A 20,904-nucleotide genomic window follows, 5' to 3' on the forward strand; every position below is an offset into this window, starting at 1 on the left:
TATATTAAAGAATCAAAATATACTAGACTTCCTAATTCTCAAGCAGTAAGTATAGTTTATCATTTTCATGAAGTGGTTTTGAAATCTACAAGGGGAAAAAGCGCCACTTCTTCCTTCTTACCTACCCGGAATAGCCTTAAATTTAAAAGATAATCGATTACTCATTGATCAGGTCCCATTAAGGAAGACTCTCTCTGGGAACTACAGGAACACTTAGCAGTATTTCTTAATTCTGAAACCGAGATCTTACAGAATTAGCTTGTTTCCGAGCTTGGTTGATCAGTTCCTTTATTTCGGAAATGTTCTTCTTTAGGTTGTCCTCAAGTTCCTTGATGGGCTTGAGTTTGTCTATTAGCCGGTCAGCTTCCTGTTCTAGATTTCTCACAGAAGTACCTGCATCTGCAACTGCATAGAACAAAATTAGCATCTGTGTGACTGGGTGTGCATGCACCAACTCCCACCTCAACCAACCACCACCACCACAGACATAGGAGACAGACCAGTGTAAACTTTTAATTAATTTCATTTTACCAATGTGACAAAAGCCAGAGCGTGATTGATGGCTAAAAGACTATGATACCACGAGGCCAACTGTGAATAGTTTAGTTCAGATTAGAGCAGGCCAGGGATGTTAGAGAAAGTCTTTGGCTTTGTGATTAAGATGAAATTTGGCATTAAAGACAGAAAATATGAAAAGCTTAATTAGAGCTGACTTTTTCATTCCAAAACTGACCTTTACAGAATAGAGCTTTAGTCACAGAAAAATGAAAATGGGGTGTCTTTCAAACATCACCTAGTCTGTCCACACACAAGCCACATTAAAATTAAGGTTCTCATGCAAAAATTGTTTTCTTTTCTTTTTCTTTTTGTCTTTCTTTGCACATGTTTGCGAGGGAAGTTATGGAGACATGGCTTGAAGACCATTATCATATTGAACAACACAGAATCTAAAGTCCTTTGTTATATACTTTAATTAAATCTTTCAAATTTCAGTTCAATTTTGTCTTCATTATTCTGCACTGTGTATTGGTTGTGTTCATATTAAACTGTTCTTTCTGTTGGTTACAAGAAGGTTGAAAATTGGTAATTTTAAAAGCTTTAACCTAAAAATGGTTAAAGATTATCTGATCCAAGGACCTCTAGTATGTGCTCACATGTCTGTGGAAGACACTGTAGAGGGGTGTATAAGGGTGGGAAGCCAATTATTCGATTTCTGGGATGCTAGCCATCTTATCCATACCATGACATTGGTTATCTGTTTGTATTGTTCAGCTTTCTATAATTGTGATGCTAAAAATATTTCTATAAGGTCCAAAGCTACCTGCTCAGTTAGACAATGATTAATCTGTTGCTTGGCTGATGTTGGCATGCTGAGAACTAATCTTTAGGACTGAATTCAATATGTTCACCTGGACATAAACTATTCTTCCGTTTCATTTTGGTTTTATTTGAGCTAGGGCCGAACCCAGGACCCAGTGTTTGATGGTTGACTACTGAGCTCAGTCATGGGTCTTAAACACCAGCATCTTTAACCTATACGGTGAGATAGGAAGCTTGGATTTATGCTCATTAATGTGGCTTGTATTGTTGGTGGAATTTAAAAAGAACGTACGACGACTGCTAACGTTTGCAAGGTTACTAGGTCAAGGATCTAGTCGTATAGGGAGCATGTCACTGGTACCACTTCTTTTCTGTACTTGCCCAGCGTTCTCTGTCTTCTAACCCTCTGGTGTTATTATTCTAAAAGTTATTCTAGAATTAATGGAGTTTTATAGATAGATTCATACAAAGAAAATGAGGAGTTAAACCAAGATTGCTAAGGCTATGGTAAATATTAGACCCATTTCTCCTAAAACTCCTGGAAGCCTTTTCAATTGCTTCAAAATGGAAATAAATGGCGGTTTGCCGTCTATCCTTTACCCCTACTGTCCAAAGCCATTTAAGACCTATGGAAATCATCTTTCTGTGACTCTGAGACCTGAGTCATCTGTGATCCTGGGTTTGAGGCTTCTCATACAGTGGTATTTGAAAATGTTCACATTTTTGCTCCCAAATTGTATGACTGAGTAGACTTTAAAATAGCTTCTCCAGCTATAGTTTGATAAATGGAGGTTTCTTCTGGAATATTATCATCTGTATGTTATAAACTTTAGCATGTACTAGCATGGACTTTTCCTAAGGATTCTCTTCTCTGTTACATTTTCTCCTTTATGTAGTTCTATTGCCTTTAGGAACCACCCAGTTATACTTTCATTTTCTTGACTAACCCTCCAAGTATCTGCTTTGTTTTCTGAATTCTAACTTGTTAGTTGTTCAGCTTGTTTTCATGTCAATTTTATTTTTCTTACACTCTCCAATGGCTTAAGGCTGTGTTCTTCAGGGCTCCTACAGTCATGTAATTCTTCTGCAATGTTTTCACAAAGGCCAGCCTCAATCATGTTCATTAGAGTTTGATGTGTTCGACTTATTTTTTTATTTTTATCATTCTCCATACTTGTAGTACTGTGAAGTTCAGCTCAAATTATGAAATGTTTAAGAGACAATATTTTTATAGCTAAATGAGTTACTCATTTATTTAAGACCAATTTTATTTCAAGGAGAGTTGTTTAGAACCAGTTTAATTATGAGAATGATTAATTTGAGGAAGGAAAAGTAAAGGGGTGATGGCAACATGATCTATTTTAGCTACTTTAACTCATGTGCAGGGAAGCCATTCATGCCCCTTGGCTGAATTTGTCCTATCAAGGACATGGTTATTTATCTCAATCTGGTGAAAAAGTCAGTTTTACACTTTTATGTGCATAAGATTAAAATATTATACTGGGTTTCCATAGCACTATTAAACCATTTTATACTGAATACACCCACATATTAGTCATATTGGCAAAGATTCTTTTCATATATATTAATTGGTGATCATGTAAAGAGTAGCTATGCAGTGCTTAAAGCAGTTCCAATATATAGTCACATGCAAAACTGAAGCTTTTTTGCAATAAGCAGAAGAGAACAGAAGTTACTGAAAAGCATGAAAAGATGAAGGTATACATACTGATTTCTGCAGGTAATTTCATACGGAAGTAAAACAAAAAGAAATTAGAAAATTCATGAGGAAAATATTTTCTTCTACAGGTATAAAGTATCATAAAAGTGGTACTTTTAAATAGATGCTCTTTACAAATACACTTCATTTTAATTCACATAATTATTGCAGATAAAAGCACACAAAATATGATCAATTAACACTGCATGAAAAACATTTTAATTAAGAAAAAGAAAAAAAAAAGCCCTTTAGCAGACTGTTTACACAGAAGGGAATGTTGCTAAGATAAAAAGATAATATTGGATTAATATTTCGCAGTAGGTGTTTCTTTTGTGGAGGGCACAGTTACACAAGAAACAACAGTGGTGACAATGGCATCATCAGCTGAGAGTCATCCTGAGCCAGAACAAGTAGCTTACATGTAAGATAGAGAGAAATAAATTGGCACTTTTACTTTTAAATATGTTTTCTCCTGACTTGCAGACATGCTGTGGCATGTCAGTAGGAACAACTATTTTTGGGTCTATGTAAAAAAGAATAACATTTGCCTTCATTCCCTTTCTTCCTTGGAGCATGTTAAGGGGTAAGAAGTGGGTCTTCCTTTCTTCCTCCCAGATTGGAAGTACCTAATTTTAGTCTTTTCTACCCCTCCTTGCCCAGGAAGCCGTCATGAGCATCTTCCTGAATGACCACCATAACCAAGTCTCCTGTTGTCCCAGACTGTAAATATTTTTATACTTTATAAAAATTCTAGTAGATAGTCTAGTTTCTTAAAAGCAAAAAGTAAATAGAACTTCAGCATTCCCTTTATGGAAATCATATACCAAGATACTATCTTATCATGTGACAATGAAGGAAAGTATTGTAAAAAATACCAATGTTTGTGAACTACATTTATATACAAAATAAATCATTCCACTAAATTATTTCAGATTTCTCAATAAGTTCTAATTAAGTCAATGAGAGTTACAAAGTAGATAAATGCTTTATTTCCTAGAGATATTAATTGGACTCTAAATAACAAATTAAATAACAAAAACTTCTAATGTTAATTCATTTTAAAGTGGTATCTTGCTCTAATACGAGTGCTAATAAGTGCGCCCCTTAAACTCTGTGTTCCATGCAGCTCCAATCTTAAACATATAATCACCTGTGTATAAACGTATTTTCAATTACACTAATGGATTAAAAAGTTTTGACATCAACATACCAAATAGCCTATAAACTTTGAGAATTCCCAGCCTCCCCTAGATTGGATAAAATTAAATGAAGAAGGCTCCCAGGCAGAGGTGGGAGATGTCAATGCTGGCATAGTAGGATCTACAATTCTCACACCCATGTGATAGTACATGAACTCAAAGTTTTCAAGCCCTACCACCTGTGAGTCTAGGCTACCTTCACAGCATGAAGAAATAGATGATATTGTCACAGTGAGAAAGGAGCTCTTACTGTTTTTGGAAGGATCTTTCACCACAGCATTCGTTTTGGCCACGCTGTCTGCCAGTTTATTGTAGTTTTGCTTCAGGCCATCCAGGTTCTGATGTAGGTCCTTAACCTGGGCCAGGACAGCTTTTGCTGTGTCATTGGCTTCTCTGGCTTTCTCTTTGACAGCCTGCAGTTTAGCAGCCGTGTCTACTGGCACAAGTGGGCATGAGAAAGAAAACAAAGGAAAAAAAAAAAAAACACGTTGATCCAGGCTTGGCAGGGGGAGGCTGCAACTGGCTGGCCTCAGAGATGCATTCACAATGCGCAAAGGCAGAACTGTGTTCCAATCAGCTGTAGCAAATGAAGTAATTGTTTTTTGGAATTTTTTTTTTTTTTTTTTTTTTTTTTTTTTTTTAACTAAATTAATTTTTCTCAGGGAGCTTTATTATAAGTGCCCAATTAGTTTTTAGAGCAGCAAACTGATTGTTTTCTAAATTTGCAGTTTAGGGGATATATTGAGATTTCCTGTTGAACATCTTAAAGTGTGGAATACATACATATGGTTCATGTAACTATGTCAAAACTAGAGTTAAGGTTTAACCTGTATATTCCACGGGAGGAACATGATTATGCTTTCATTTCAAGGTAGGCTTCCTGGGAATGCTAGAACCTGTGATTGGGTATGTCTGTTTGTTTTCCGCATGGGCACTTTGCCAGGTTCCAAATGGTTAAGACTTTCCATAAAAAGTTACTCGATAGAATAGGATCTAATTCTTAGTATTTCCTTTGTTGTGTGTAAGGCCTTATTTCTGGATCATAACTTATATATAAAACATAGTTCTTGTGGTTTGGATATAAAATGACTTTTGTGGGTTCCTGTGTTAAAGGACTTGTTGCCAGAGCTAGGACTTTGGGAAATGTTTGAATGATGAGGTATCTCTTTTATCTATGGATTAATTCACTGATCAAATAATAATTTCATTGCATTACTAGGGTGATTGGAACTGTGAAAGATTGTGGGGCCTGACGAGAGGAAGTAAGAGACTAAGGTGTGTTTTTGAAGGGTTTAATTCCCAGCCTTCTTCCTCTGGATCTCTCTCTGTATTTTGGCCACTGTAAGAGAAGTGACTTCTCTTTTACCACGTTTTTGCACCACGGTGGTCTGTCTCACTATAAGGCCAGCTGGGGAGTCAGCAAACCATACACTGAGCCATGAGCCAAAATCAATCTGTTTCTTTAACCTCTTTATATTTGTTTTCTATTTCTGACATATAAAATGACTAATACAATTGTACAAACATATCCATGCTTGTGTGGCTATATAGGTAGTTAAGGACACAGGCTTTCAAGGTAACTTTCAAAGTTCAAATGTCATACATATCACTTTAAACAATGGCCTTTAGTATTCCATAAAAATAACAATTGTATCCACCTTGTAGAGTTAGTATGAGAGATTGCATAAGCTTACTAAAGCATATTGATTAATAAGTAGTTATAATTAACTGTAGTCTGCTGATAAAGTATAAAAGTAAGATCCCCAAAAGCATTTTCACTGTCAGAAACTAATATCAAATAATAATTATAAATAGTATTAATAGGTTGGATGATATTGCAGAAATGGGATGACCAGTAATATTTTGGAAATCTGGATTGGTTGAGGAGTTCAATTTAGCCAAGCAAGACTTGGAATTTTTATAGGCTTTTGTCTATTGCTGTATAGACTCTAATGATTTATCTTCATTTTAGTAGAGAACAGTAAATTATGATTTTTTTCTTTCCCACTGCTTCCAGAGTTCTTAGGGCAAAACATGGATGGCAACATAATAATATGACATCTATATTTTCCTTTACATAACATATTCATATGCATGTCAGCTAAGGGCAACAAAGAAAAAGCACAGTCACAGTGTTAATGAGGTTCTGAGTCTCAGAAGAATAATGTGTAATTAAGAAAACCTGCCTCTAATGGAAATGTAATGTTAAGGAAAATGGTAAAAGCTACCAAGACTCTTCCATGTTTCAGATCAGCTGATGTAGAATGCAGGGACTGCGAGGCTTACCATTCGTAATGGCTGATAACTTGCCCATGGTGTCATTTAGAGCTTCCCGGAGTCCACTGTTTCTAAGGTCAGCAGTTTCTAACCTGGTTTTCAGGTCACTTAGATCATTGTGATTTCCTGTGTACATAAGCCAAAAAAGAGATGAAACAGTTTATATTATTCTTGGATGTGCAAATTCAATTTAAAAAAAAAGCCAAGAAGAAGGTTATAATTCACTGATTATCTTCTATCCATTCATACATCTCTGCATTAAACACATAGATCTATGATGATTTGGCACAAGAGGATGTTTAGTCATGCCATTTTTCTCTTCTTGTCTGGTCTCCATGACTTAATTTGATGATTTCCTATGGGTTAGAAACCTCTAAAAGATTTCGTTTGCTCATGCATTTTTGTTACTCTCTTGATCTCTCTCCAATTGACTTTTACATATTCAAATTTTATTATCAAGAGGGAACATTGTGTTAGGTGTTCAAAATCTCATATATAATCATAGTTAATAATGTCCTATTTCAGTAAACATCACAGTGTTATTTGGAACAGAAATAAAAACTAAAGCAAAGGAAAAGCAATACAACACAAATAAATCTGCCATTATTCACAGAGAAAGCAACATTTTTTATTTTACAAAATCCCTCAAAAAGGCTTCAATAAAGTTTTTTTGTCTTGCTTTACGTTATCTTGCACTCAAAACCATTACTTTAAAGTGATGTTTTAATATTAAATGTGTACATATTAGCTTCTTTATCTTATTGTAGTATTTGTATTAAAAAGAAAACTTTAGGTTGGTTTTTATAGTAATAAGATATGGCTTATATTTTACCAATGTCAAGAACTTTGAAATCTTTTAGGGGTAAAATAAAGATTAATTTAAGGATATATGGTAGTTTGAGTAAGAATTGCTCCCTGTGACTCCCCCTCCACAGTAGGGTGTGGTATTTGAACATTTGGTCCCAGTAGCTGGTAATGTTTAGTGAAGTTACGAAAGCATTTGAGAAGCAGCCAGACCTTGCTGATGTCACTGGAAGACTTTGAAGGCTTTTAACTTTGCCCAATTTCAAGTTCATTCTCTCGATTTCCTGGGTGTGGATGAGAATTGATCTCTAAGTTTCCTGCTCCTGTCAACACATCTGCATGATTACAGCCACACCTTCCCAGAATTACGGACACCCTTCCAAATTGTAAGCCAAAATAAACTTGTTCTTCTAGTAGAGGCTTTAGGTCACAGAGTCATAGTACATCAGCAACAAAAGTCACTAATATAATATCTGAATAGTGAAGGAGTTCATCATGATTCCTCTTTTCTTTCATCATGTATAAATGAGCAGATGAACTTGAAAAAGGAAATTACATAAAATTGGCTTCACTGAATAGCATTTGCTACTTCTGACTGAATAAAGTGCACTACTTCCAGAAAAAAAGGGTGTGTGTATGTGTGTGTGTGTGTGTGTGTGTGTGTGCACGCGCATGTGTGTGTATGTGCGTATATGATGCACATGTGCATGTGCAAGTATATTATATGCACCTGTGTGTGCATGTGCATATCTCTAGATAGGAGCTAGATGTCAATATTGCGTGTCTTTTTTCCTCTCACTCTCTATCTTAATTCTTGAGATAGGGTCTCTCAGTGAGCACAGAACTTGCCATTTCAGTTTGATTAGCTGTCCAGTACACTTGGCAAATCCTCTTATCTCAACCTCCCCACCATATACTAGGGATCCAAATTCAGGTTTTTATGCTTATCCTTTATCCACTGAACTACTAATTCAGCCCCTTGAATATGTTTTAGATAGCTTATTATACCATAACATTAATTTCCTTGGGATATGAACACTGATTTTTTTTAAAGGTAGCCTAATGGAATTCAAAATGGAGAAAAAAAGGCAGACTCTCCAGGTAAGGAGGTGCATTGAAAAAGGACAGGCAAGCGAGAGCTCTCTTGTCTTCTGGAAAGCATTGTCCCGCATTTAGTAGTAGTGACAGGTGGCTGGCTGCCAGTGAGTGTGAGATGCACACCACATGCAATGTCTGACAGCTCTAGCAACCCCCTTCCCTCCTTCCTCACAGTACGATTTCAGGAGCAGGATCAACGAATGAGGGCCTCAGGTGGTAATGGTCTTCCCACCTCCTCTCAAATACCCAACCTTTCCACACACTTCCCCATCTAAGTGTCTCCATCTCACTTCTCCTTTGTTCTTACAGTTTCAGAAATGGGAGGAGAATCCCATGAGTGCAGTCTATGTGCAAAAGGGATAGGCTAATATGCCATGTCTTAGGCCAGGAAGATAATGGAAAAAAAATCTGGAAAGGTTGATGACAATAAATTAAAACAAAAAAGAACCAGTTATAAAATTAAAATAAAATAGTCAACACTATCACTAAAAAACATAAAGCAGAAGAACCAAATATATATATATATATATATATATATATATATTTATATATATGTCTATCTATCTATCTATATGTGTGTGTGTGTACATATATATGTGTTTACATATACATGTGTGTTATGAAGCCTCTACAGCACTAAGTTTTCATTTGACTTCTTCGAAAGGTCTTTAGTTATTTCTCCATGTATTCCCTCCTCTATCCTACCCTCCCCATTCCACATAACTCTTCCTGTCTTGTTAGTCTTGTTTACCCACTTAAACCACTAAATTACATCTTTCTTCCATTTAAAACCACCCTCATGACTTCTTACTAATTTCCTGACTTCTATGATATTTCAAATAAAGCACACATATCTAGTCAGCAGTCTTAACCACATGTGAACACCATGAGCTTTAGTGACAGCTAGCCTGCCAGGACAGCCCAGAGTGCAGTAGTGGCACAAAGGTCATGGTAGTAACCAAGTACCATCTGCTTGGATTTAATACCCACTTCACTCTACAGAGTGAAATTCATAGCTGGTTACCATTATTGTAGCCAAGAAGCTTTGGCTAGATAGATCATAGGCCCTAAGAGAGAAGTAACTATTCTTATCCTACTAAATTGAAACAGTATTAAACTGGGTACTAATGACATAATTGCTATATCCATAGATTAGTGTACCTCTCAACCCTCATTAGAAGTTCCTCTAGTTTATTTTCAGAATGGATACTAATTAAGGCAGAGACACATAATTGGTCAAGAGACAGAGACTAAGAATCTGCAGAACACCAGGGGCATCTATATCATAGCCCTCTTCCCAAAGCTCAAGGTTCACCAAGGAAGGAGTAAAAAAGATGACGAGATAAAGGCGGTGAGGGCATGACCAAAAGGAAAAAGAGTTTCCTACACACAAGAAGAAAGTTGAGCTCACAGTGGTTGTGGCAGCATGCCCCAGAACTGCACGAGCTTCAGCTAAAAAGGTTCCAGCGTGGAAAGGTGATAGGAACCAAGTCTCACCCATAGCTGAGGAGCTGCTGATAACGTCAGAAGACGGAAAGACAATTTTCGTTAAGGAACCTGGCCGGGCATTCATGCTCCACTGGATGCCCACATGCCCAAGACTAAATGTCCAGGACAAACTGAATTTGATGGGTTTTAAAAATAAGATGACTTGAGATTGAGTGGGTAAAGAAATAGGGTATGGATCAGAGTGGAGTTTAGGGAGAGGGTAGATATGATAAAACATGTATGAAATTCTCAAGCAGACTACCCCATCCGGGAATCCATCCCATCATCAGCCACCAAACCTAGATACTAATGCTCATGCCAGCAAGATTCTGCTGAAGAGACCCTGATATTCTGCCCTCTTGTGAGGCTATGCCAGTGCCTGGCAAACACCGAAGTGGATGCTCACAACCAGCTATTGGATGGAACACAGGGCCCCCAATGGAGGAGCTAGAGAAAGTACCCAAGGAGCTGAAGGGGGCTGCAACCCTGTAGGTGGAACAACAATATGAACTAACCAGTACCCACTGAGCTCGAGTCTCTAGCTACATATGTAGCAGAAGATGGCCCAATCGGCCATCACTGGGAAGAGAGGCCCCTTGGTCTTGTAAACTTTATATGACCCAGCACAAGGAAAGGCCTGGGCCAAGTAGTGGGAGTGGGTGGGTAGGGGAGCAGGGGCAGGGGGGGTATAGGGAACTTTCGGGTTAGCATTTGAAATGTAAATAAAGAAAATAATAACAATAATAAAAAAAAGAAATTCTCAAGCAAATAATAAAAATGAGGGGAAAAGTCTGGTAATATCAAGTGCTCACAGGAGTGTTGGAAGTGAAAAATGACAAACGACTCTGCTTTTCTAAGAGTACTTAAATGCCTTAGAATTTTAAATGGACATGGATTTGGCTTGGCAATTTTTTCAGTACTTGTGATTGAATTTAGGATGCACGCATGCTAAACAAATGCTTTACCACTGAACTTCATCCCCAGCCCTAGGGCTAGCAGTTCTACTATAAAACATACCCCATTATTATATATGTGGCACAAGCCTGAAACCTCAGCACTTATGAGGTAGAGGTAAAACAATTATAGGTAAGCTGGTGTAAGATATACAACAGAAACTTTAAAAGTTTGCTAATATATATCATCCAGGATACACATTAGATCTTAGAAACAGAAAAAAAAAAGAAACTGTTATGTAATTAAGTTAAACATATTTTTACATCAATATAGCACGTTCATACAATAGTATGAGTGATGCAGCCTTTAAAAAGAATTATATGAAACTATGTGGGTATATAATGATCCTTTAAAACATTTTCATGAATAAGTAAAAAGCAACGTAATGGTTTGGATGAGAATCATACATTTGAGTGCTTATTCCTCAATTGGTGGAACTGTTTGAGAAGGATGTGCATCACTGGGGGTGGACTTTGAGGTCTTAAAAGCCATCCCTAGTGTCTCCCACTCTCTGCTTAGCAGCTGTGTCTCATGTTGTGAGCTTTCTGCTACTGCTCCAGCACTGTGGCTGCTGGCTAATGTGCTCCTCATTATGATCAGGGACTCTACCCCTCTGAGACTCTAAGTGCCAAACTATTTCCTCCATACATTGCCTTGATGTCTCATCACATCAACAGAAAACTAACAAAGGTATATACCATGCATATGATGATATACATGCAATAATTTGACAGGACAGAGGTTGGGAACGAGGTAGGAAAGAATATACTAGAAAATGTTGCTACACTTATGACAGAAACTAAAATCAATGGGGAAGTAACTGGCAGCTTCAAAAACCAGGCAACTAAAAGTTCTTACTTTGTATCTGGTTGTACTAGCTAAATCTTTCTCTGTGCATACAGTTGCTGTTCCTCAAGTTTCTAAAAAAGTGTATTTAAATGCTAGGAAGAGTTGCATCTTGGTATTATTTGCCAACACTAGGATTGTTATTTTTACTGATACATATACCAAGAGGGAGCAGGTCAGGGGAGAATGTTCCTCAGAAAAGGGCCATATTGCTTTAACGTAACTGTGCCTGCCCATCTCGTTGCTAACCAGAGGGCTGTTGTAGGACCTGTATCAACAGCAAGCAGCTAAAGAATCATCACCCTGTTGTCCACTGACCTTCTTCTAGAAGGAATGCAAAGAGAAGGAAGACTGAAAACTGTGAGCTAGCAGTGCGCTGGACATGCATGAGTACTGAACACACTAATGATCCACTCCAATGCACATAAAGGCATTTATAGGCAGCCCAATTAAGCCTCTGTCATAATCCACACTTGGCCATGCCTATAGTACATACTATTCTAATATGATGACATCATCTTGTTTAAAGTGCTTCACTTTGGCTGACACACACCAAAGATCCAACTGTACAGAAAACAAAACATAAACTAGGCCAGCAAAGCATATCTCTAAAATATCACTCTGCCCATTTATATCACTAATATATTACTATTTTTTGACTCTAGCCTCTCAAATATAGTTTCCGAGTCACTGAATCTTCTGTCAAGCACAGCTCATCTTTCCTTTAACTTCTGCCTTCACTGCTGGTTCTAAAATAAAGTTATCAAGTGGGTGACCAAAGCCTTCTTTGTGGAATGGAGCTGGTTGATGGTGGAATGGAGCTGGTCTGATGGCGGGGGAAAGCATCTCTGTAGATTCCCAGGATTAAGGCATTACACTGTCACTGAGAACCTGGAGGTCTTCCTTGGTTAAAGAAATAAAACAACATACTTCATCTCCTACCTTCCTGACTGAACTTAATTTTTAAATAAACAATAAAATATTCAAATTCTGTAGCAAGCAAGAGATTCAGGCTTTAAAAAAAAAGACATTAATTTTGAGGACATCACTGGGCTTATACGATTTTCTGCATTCTCAGAGCAAAAAAATGGCTTAAAAATCTGCCCATTTTTCAGGAGAGTCACTGAGGAATATTTTGGCCGATACCCTTCAAATTGTATTTCAATATTATTATTGTTTGTTAACCCTTTGTTTTCTGTACTAGAAAATTTAAAAAAAGTACATAAAATTCAAAATTAATGCCCATATTCTGAGTATTCAGATTTTTATGTTTTAGCTATTTGATTCTGGCTTCTCCTTAATTATCCACCCTGACAAATGTTCACTCAGAAGTTTCTGGAACATCGTGAAACAAAGGCAACATCCTATGGCATTGTGAATATGGCAGCTAAGCAACCGTTGGACACAGTGAAGCACAGATTCTGAGGTGGAAGACACAAGAACTACAGAGAGGAGAAAGGCGAGTACGACAGCTCCGTGAGGCCTAATGGAGCCACAGCCACGGTGTGACAAAGAATGCATGCAGGTCCAGCCTGAATTATAACACAGTGGAGGAAACAGAGTCATCTATGGTAATCACCTCATCTAAGTCGTCTACCTTTCCGGGAGAATGCCTGTTCTCCACAAACTGCATGCAAATGTGTGCCTTTTCCTTTCTGCAGAAAAACAACGTCCAGTAACAACAGCCCCGTCATTCTCTCTGTCTTCTTTCTGAGAGTTGCATCCACCAAACCTCAAGGTCCCTCTCTTCTCTCTTGCTCTGGCTCTCTGGCTCGCACTCTCTAGGGCTCATATTCATTCATATTCTCTCTCTCTCTCTCTCTCTCTCTCTCTCTCTCTCTCTCTCTCCCCTGTCTAACTCTCTCTCTCTCTCCCTCCCTGCCTCTCCCCCTCCCTCTCTCTCCCTCCCCTCCTGCTCTCTCCACTTTTTCAATGACGATCATGTTTCAGGCACGAGCAGGATAAAGATGGAGCTCATAAAGTGAGGAATGCCGAAGCACTCCAGAGCGGAGAGCACGAGAATGTGCCTGCCAGCCAAACTGCTCTTGTTGCAGTGATTCATAACCACACCAGAAAGTCCTAACCAAAACAGGTCCCTGGACAGGGTTGGAAACCACACGTGGAGTTATCAGAGCTTTCTCAGGTTTTGCATGTTCCTGGGACAGTGCCATGGGTCCTCTACACCCACGCTAGGGCTAAAGATAGTTTCAGGTTCCCGGAATTTCATTTTGCTATTCTCTGAGGTAAGGTGTACAGAGAATATGGGGTATCTGACATAGGAATTATTTAGGAGAGAGCTCAACTCGTTTGGGTCAAGGGTTAGGGAACCACTTCCATGCAAAAACAGATTTGTGTTCATTTGCTTAATTGACTACACTTAGTGACTAAAACAAGAGAAGTAATGGGACCAGCAGATCAGGGTGCCTTGTTCTTATTTATTTCAAATCTTCAGTGTTGTTTTGCAAAACAGTGAATAAGGCTTCAAAACTGAATAAGATCAAAAGACTTTGAGTAAGTGTAGAAACCTGGTGGCTTCACTTTCTCCTGAAGTCATTTTCTTCAAAGCCTTTGTGGCTGTTCCTGCTGGTATGTATTTTCTCTTCTTATAACCAAATGTACCTATATAATTTTTATTTTGATTTCTAATGTATAGATAATTTTTTGCTTGTTGTCATTGTTCTGTAAGGTCTTCCTTGCTTAAATGTGTACACATATACCTTCTTTTAGATCATCCAATTCTTTGCTAAATCAACTAAACATTTTACATTATTCCTGATCATTGACCTTGTTTGTTTATTATTTGTATTGTTTATTTTGCTGTGTTGAAAGTCTCATGCGCACTAAGCGACACCTTGTCACACAGGAGGGAAGGCTATCTAACATGGATATTAATAATGTAAACTTCAAAATTGAAATGTCAACTGGAGAGCCTATCACAAACACTCAATTCTGTTCTTCCTGTAAAGGTTTGACACAACCTACAAAGATTCAGCTTATTTTAATTCTAGTAATGAACTTTTTCTCCAATATTTCAAAGTCTTCTTTCTTTACCTATATAGAAAATAATTTTAAAAGAGAAGGGTGTATTAGCCACATTGGTCTTAGCAGAAGAAATTTTATTTTTCTGGAGTTGATACCAACCAAGTTCATTTATATACATAAAATGCACTGAATTATATATTAACTTATAATTTATGCATTAAATATAAAACATATATATATATATATATATATATCACATGAATATATGAGTGTCTAAAGTTTTATAGTTTTATAATTCCTCAGATATATGGGACCTTTAAGATGTCTATTTGTGCTGTCAATCAATTGTCATGATAAATCAGAGACAAAGCTGAAGTCATATTGTCTGCATGTTAGAACATCCCTGGACCATAATTCTTCCTGATGCAAGCACAGAACATCAAATGAGTCACATCGCAATCTTAGTTTAGTTTGTAGGTTCCTCAGTTTTCCCCCAAGATGAAAATATGTCTTCTAAATATAAGGTTTTCATTGCAGTTTCTTATGCTATTTTGATCTCCTATTGATTTGGAAGCACACACACAAACACACACACACACACACACACACACACATCAATATTTGTACATTTTACATTATTTACAAAGCACTCATTGATGAAGCAGAAAGTATTCAAATTAAGTCTTCTAGGAATGGGTACAGTGAATGACAGGGCCCTAATAGATGCTACAACTGCTGTGGTCTTCCTCCCACTAGGAGATCATAGCAGACCCCTTCTGACCGGGGTACGGGGCACATGTCTGGTGACAGGGTCTCCAAAGGTTTAAGATGTGGAGAGGGGTAGTTCTTTCCACACCTCAATTAAAAAAAAAAAAAAAAACAACTAAATGACAAGACTTGAGACCTACATCCTATTCCTTCCTGAGAGCCTGTTGACTTCTTTGGTCTTAACCAGCAAAGTACTTGATCTGAAAACCTGATAAATAGGATAGGTCTCTCTGGTTTCATTCAAGCCACACCATCCTTTGAGTTATAAGGAAGTTGGAGATATTTGTATTTATCTCTACCATGTACAAACCGACTGGGAAATACTTCCTAAAATCCTAGATTCTGGTTCTGAATGCAGAACAAAGCCTGGGTAACTTGCAGGTGGGGCGCATGGTTGTATTGTGTAGGACCCTGTCTCTGGCTAAGATGGCACTAGTGAACTTCCTGAAGGTTTGCTGACAAAATGAGGCATATGCTGAAGAGGCAAGTCTCACTCTCAGGGACATCGTTCCTAGTGCTAACATCTCAATGTTGCTGCTATTTTGCTATTTCTTCTCTGTCACATTTAACAGTGCCTTGGTATTCGTATTTATTAACATGGGTATAAAATATATAATAAAATAAAATCTTTTTCTAATATAAGAGTAAAACCTTAACCATAAGCATTGCAAATGCACCATCTTCATTGCCTCAACATTTTTCTGACACAGTTGTGTGGACCCTGAGTACATGGTGCACCATAGTACAGAACAAAGGTATTGACTGGTGTAATAAATGTAAAATGATGGAAACATTGTTTTTTCCAGTTCTGTATTCAGATGGTACTGTATATCTAGAAATCTTCAGATTGATGATTACTATATCAATTATTCTTAAGCTTATAATCTTTTTATTTCATGTCAGCAATTCCCAGTTTATAGAAGGGTTACTTATTTTCCTAAGTAATTAACTAATTTCACTTTCCTTAGGCAAAGCTAACAATTAAACAGTTAAACCAGGAAGTGAATAAAATTGGAAGTGACTCCATTAAGATGAAGCACATAAAATTCACCCAGTTTCCACACTGTGAACTACTTTGCTCTTTGCCCTGTACCTACATATTCTGTGAGAACCCCAACAGACAATTTTATTGACAGAACTTCTTGTTCCTTTGTAAAGTGGTATTCCCCTCGTGGCCTTAACTCATCTTCTGACCCTTTCAGTCCTCAGCATGGCCCTCATCTCAAATCCATCACCAAAATCACTTTTATCTCCACTGACTTTCAACTGTGCGTTGGAGACTACCTTTGAAGCTCAAACATGTGCAAGGGCAAATTTACTTCTAACAGATGTATATTCAAAAACGAAAATGCAAAACAAATCGCTTCTGGCAAGTTCAGACTCCCTCAAGGCAAGGACAGCATAAAAATGGCAGAGAGCAGCAGTAAGTCATTTGTGACCAGAGTACAGGAACAAACTGAGCTGTGCTGACTTGAATGAGCAACAAATTAGAAATATGGTTGCCCACCATTTTTATTCTCTCTAACTCCAGGCGCCACAGAGAGAGAAATGACTAAATCTCTATTTTAATAGCTGCTGTCAGGAGTTTTGCTCTGCAGAGCCTATTTCAGCAGTTCCTCTTGGTAATATATGGCATTTCCCTGATTAACAGCCATTTTATAACCTGTGTAATTGGCCACAAATCAGGAGAATGTCATAACGTAGCAAGAAAACATTCCCATCTCCATCATGGCCTTGGCTTGGTTTTCTGGGGGGAATTATGACTTGAGTAGTTTGTGGGTTTTCATTACTTTAAATAATGTACTACCTGAAGTACAAAAAAAGACATTTAAACTAATGAACACTTCTATCTCCTAACCCTTTCTACCACCCAGTCTTCACAGATTTTGCAAATGAGACAAAGTGGAATTGCATCTTTTAATATGGAACCTTAGGATTTTGGGGGAAACAAAGGCAAGAACAGGGTTGGGCAAAATGTCAGGTATTCAAGGCAAAATGCCACTCCAGGAACGAGATCTGAACGAACACCCCCAAACTCAGTCCTCAGAACTCGAGCATTTTCATAGATTGCTAATTTTTTTTTTTTTTTTTGAGACAGGGTCTCACATAGTCCAGACTGGCCTCAAACTTACTCTGTAATGAAAGACGATCCTGAACTTCTGATCCCCGTGGCCCCACCTCTCCAGTGCTGAGATGGCAAGTACGCACAGCCACGCTCAAGTGTACGAAGTTCTAGGAACTGAACCAGAGGCACATACACTCTAGGCAAATGCTCCACCCACTTAGCTACATCCCTGGTCACTTCCACTTTTAACATAAAAATTAATACAGAGAAGATTCATGAAGAATAATATTACAAATATTTGAATAAAGACACAGTCTGACTCTGAGTGGGCACAGTGCCCTTAACTCTACTAAGTTCAGGCCCCTGAGTAAACTGCAAGCCCCGGCATGGTCTTTCTAGATAGGAAAGAGCTACAAAGGGTTTGGAGCAACTCTACTTGTTCAATTAAAAAAAAAAAAAAACTAGAAAACAGGCCAGGGTTCTTTACTGTCCAAAAGCTCCAAATACCCAAGATACAATTCCCAGACCACATAAAGCTCAAGAAGAAGGAAGACCAAAGTGTGGGTGCTTAAGTCCCTGTTAGAGGAGAATAAAATACTCACAGGAGCAAATATGGAGATAAAGTGTAGAGCAGAGACTGAAGGAAAGGCCATCCAGAGACTGTCCTACCTGGGGATCCATCCCATATACAGACACCAAACCCAGACACTATTGGGGGATGCCAACAAGTGCTTGCTGACAGGAGCCTGATACAGCTGTCTCCTAAGTGGCCCTGCCAGAGCCTCACAAATGCAGAGATGGATGCTCGCAGCCAACCATTGGATTGAATATGGGGGCCTCAATAGAGGAGTTAAGAGAAAGGACCAAAGGAGTTGAAGGGGATTACAACCCCACAGGAAGAACAGCAGTATCAATCAACCAGTCCTCTGAGAGCTCCCAGGGACTAAGCCATCAACACATGGCTTCAGTTGCATATGCTGCAGAAGATGGTCTTGTCACACACATCAATGGGAGGAGAGGTCGTTGGTCCTATAAAGGTTCAATAGATGCCCCAGTGTAGGGGAACTGAGGGCAGGGAGGTGGGAGTGGATGGGTGAGGAACACCCTCATAGAAGCAGGAGGAGGGAGGATGGGGTAGGGGTTTTTGGGGAGGTGGAGGAACTTGGAAAGGGCATAAAATTTGAAATGTAAGTAAAGAAAATATCCAATCAAAAAAAAAAAAAAAAAGAAAAATAGAAAACAGGCCAGGGCTCTTTACTGTCCTTCTGGCCATAGTGGACATATCAGCTCCACAGAATTATGTAACTAGGAACTTGTCTAAGGCACAGTCCAAACCATTTGGGCATCAAAGGCATAGTTATATTAGAGGTGATTCTTAATCCCATATCAGTTGCTAAGGGAGTCCAAGCTGTTTAACTTTAAAGCATGCCAAATCTAAACTGTTTCAAACTTTGTGTTTTCTAAGTCAAGTAAAACAATTTAAAAATCTGTTGTCATCCACATGTAATTTATTATTTATTTGAAATCAGTAATTATTTTATAATTTGAACTAGGCAGTATGTTATACATTATAAATTCAATGGTAAAAAGACCTATGTCTTTCCTGAAGAGCATAAAGCCCATAACAGATGTAGTTTGACAGGACTATGGAAAAGATTTCACAGACAGGTTGAGTGTGAATCAAATATTCTGTTGTTTGTTAGAGAAGATATCTCAGCAAAGATTGCCTCACAGTCATTTAACTATTGAGTGAGTGAGTGAGTGAGCGAGTGAAGATCGAGGATGGAGCCTAGGATCCTGTATGCAGTAGGTTAGTTCTCTACCAGAGATTCTTGTCCCAGATCAAGAACTGGTCTGATCTTAAACGTGCTTTTCTCTTGCCCTTTCTACCTCCAGCATCCACAATGCTGTTAACCTACCATGGGATGCTCTGTGAGAAGATGTGTAGATGAAGAAAGTTTAGGAGAATGAGCAAATTTCAGGAGACAGAATTCAACTATGAACATATGGCACCTTGGAATGACAGCATGGGTGTGGGTCCATGTGTAGCAACAATTGGGAGGAGGATCCAAACCAGACAACACTAAGGCATGAGGCCAGAGAAACAGGTGACACTTGAACGAAACGGTAAATACAATAGTTTATATCGACAGCAACCATGTTTACAAACATTAATAATATATCAGAGTAGAAATTACTTTATGTACTTTTATGTTTTAAATTAGGAAGAAAATACAAGATTATTTTGTAAATATTTATAGACTTTATAGACTTATTAATAAGGAACATTTTGCTGCCACATACTATCTCATTTTTTTTTAAATCTGAAATTTATTTCTAAAACCATATCAAATGGAGTTTGGCAGAGTAAAGATTTATTACACTAAAAATTTCTGTTTTAGATTTCATATTTAGATATGTATGTATGTCATAGCTCACAATTTCATTTTTTTAATGGTGTGGCACAGTACCCTCCCAATATAATGCTATTAACCTTATCATTATAGAAACATCAGCTGTACTAACCTTTCACATCGTTTGCTAGCTTCTTGGCTTCATTGAGGATCCTGAAACTTTTCTGAAGGGAGCCTTTGGCATCTTCTTTTAATAAGCCCTGAGGACTTGTTGCCTGTAGACAGAAGAAAGGTGACACATATTAAACTTAGGGGTAGTGAACCATAGAAGGCAATGCATATACAGAGTTTAAGAACTGTGGATTTAGCATTGTAGGTTTTCAATGTATATTTGATGACTGGAAACTGTTTCTTGTGGCTTGAGATGGTTTGGAGCAGAATCCTCTGGACATTCCTGTTTAAGGCAAGTAGAGAAAGTGGGGCTGGCAAGTTCCTTGGTGTACCAGAGATGAAAAGAAGAAACCAGGATAATGTGTTACTATAAAATTAATGGCACAAAGTAGAATTTTGATTCCATGAATGAAAGCTTCAAGAGCTGTTGGGCATCATGTGTCAGTATTAAGGGCTACAGAAGGGTTGAAGCAAATTCATACCTAAACCCATTGACTGACTTTCCCTCTCCACATATTTTGTTGTTACAGGGTGACCAGAAAGCCCTTCCTACATTGTCAGTGTGGAAATGGAGATAAACACCAATCTCTTCCACACACATCCCCAGGTTCCACTGCAACGAATGGACTTCTAAGTGAAATTCTTAGAACAAGGGTCTCTCACAAAGACATTTTATCTCAGGCTTAGACATGAACAGAGTGACAGAAAGATAATAGAACTGAAAAAGCATCACAGGGAAAAATAAGAACATTCATCTATATCCCTAAGGTGTGTGTGTGTGTACGTGTGTGTGTGTGTGTGTGTGTGTGTGTGTGTGTGAGAGAGAGAGAGAGAGAGAGAGAGAGAGAGAGAGAGAGA

General features: G+C 38.0%; 1 protein-coding gene across 1 annotated transcript in view; it reads right to left on the minus strand.

Moving 5' to 3' along the window:
* Nucleotides 1–20,904, minus strand: part of Lama2 (laminin subunit alpha 2) — a 454,349-nt gene that overhangs the window by 70,223 nt on the left and 363,222 nt on the right. The window contains exons 43-47 of the mRNA XM_029532909.1: nt 20,048–20,150; nt 6,526–6,642; nt 4,490–4,675; nt 3,050–3,055; nt 251–405 (exon numbers count right to left, since the gene is read on the minus strand). Of these exons, the coding sequence (XP_029388769.1) occupies nt 251–405; nt 3,050–3,055; nt 4,490–4,675; nt 6,526–6,642; nt 20,048–20,150 (567 nt within the window). The remainder of the gene's footprint in view (nt 1–250; nt 406–3,049; nt 3,056–4,489; nt 4,676–6,525; nt 6,643–20,047; nt 20,151–20,904) is intronic.

Source organism: Mus pahari, chromosome 21 (genome assembly GCF_900095145.1).
Source record: "Mus pahari chromosome 21, PAHARI_EIJ_v1.1, whole genome shotgun sequence".
Taxonomy (NCBI): domain Eukaryota; kingdom Metazoa; phylum Chordata; class Mammalia; order Rodentia; family Muridae; genus Mus; species Mus pahari.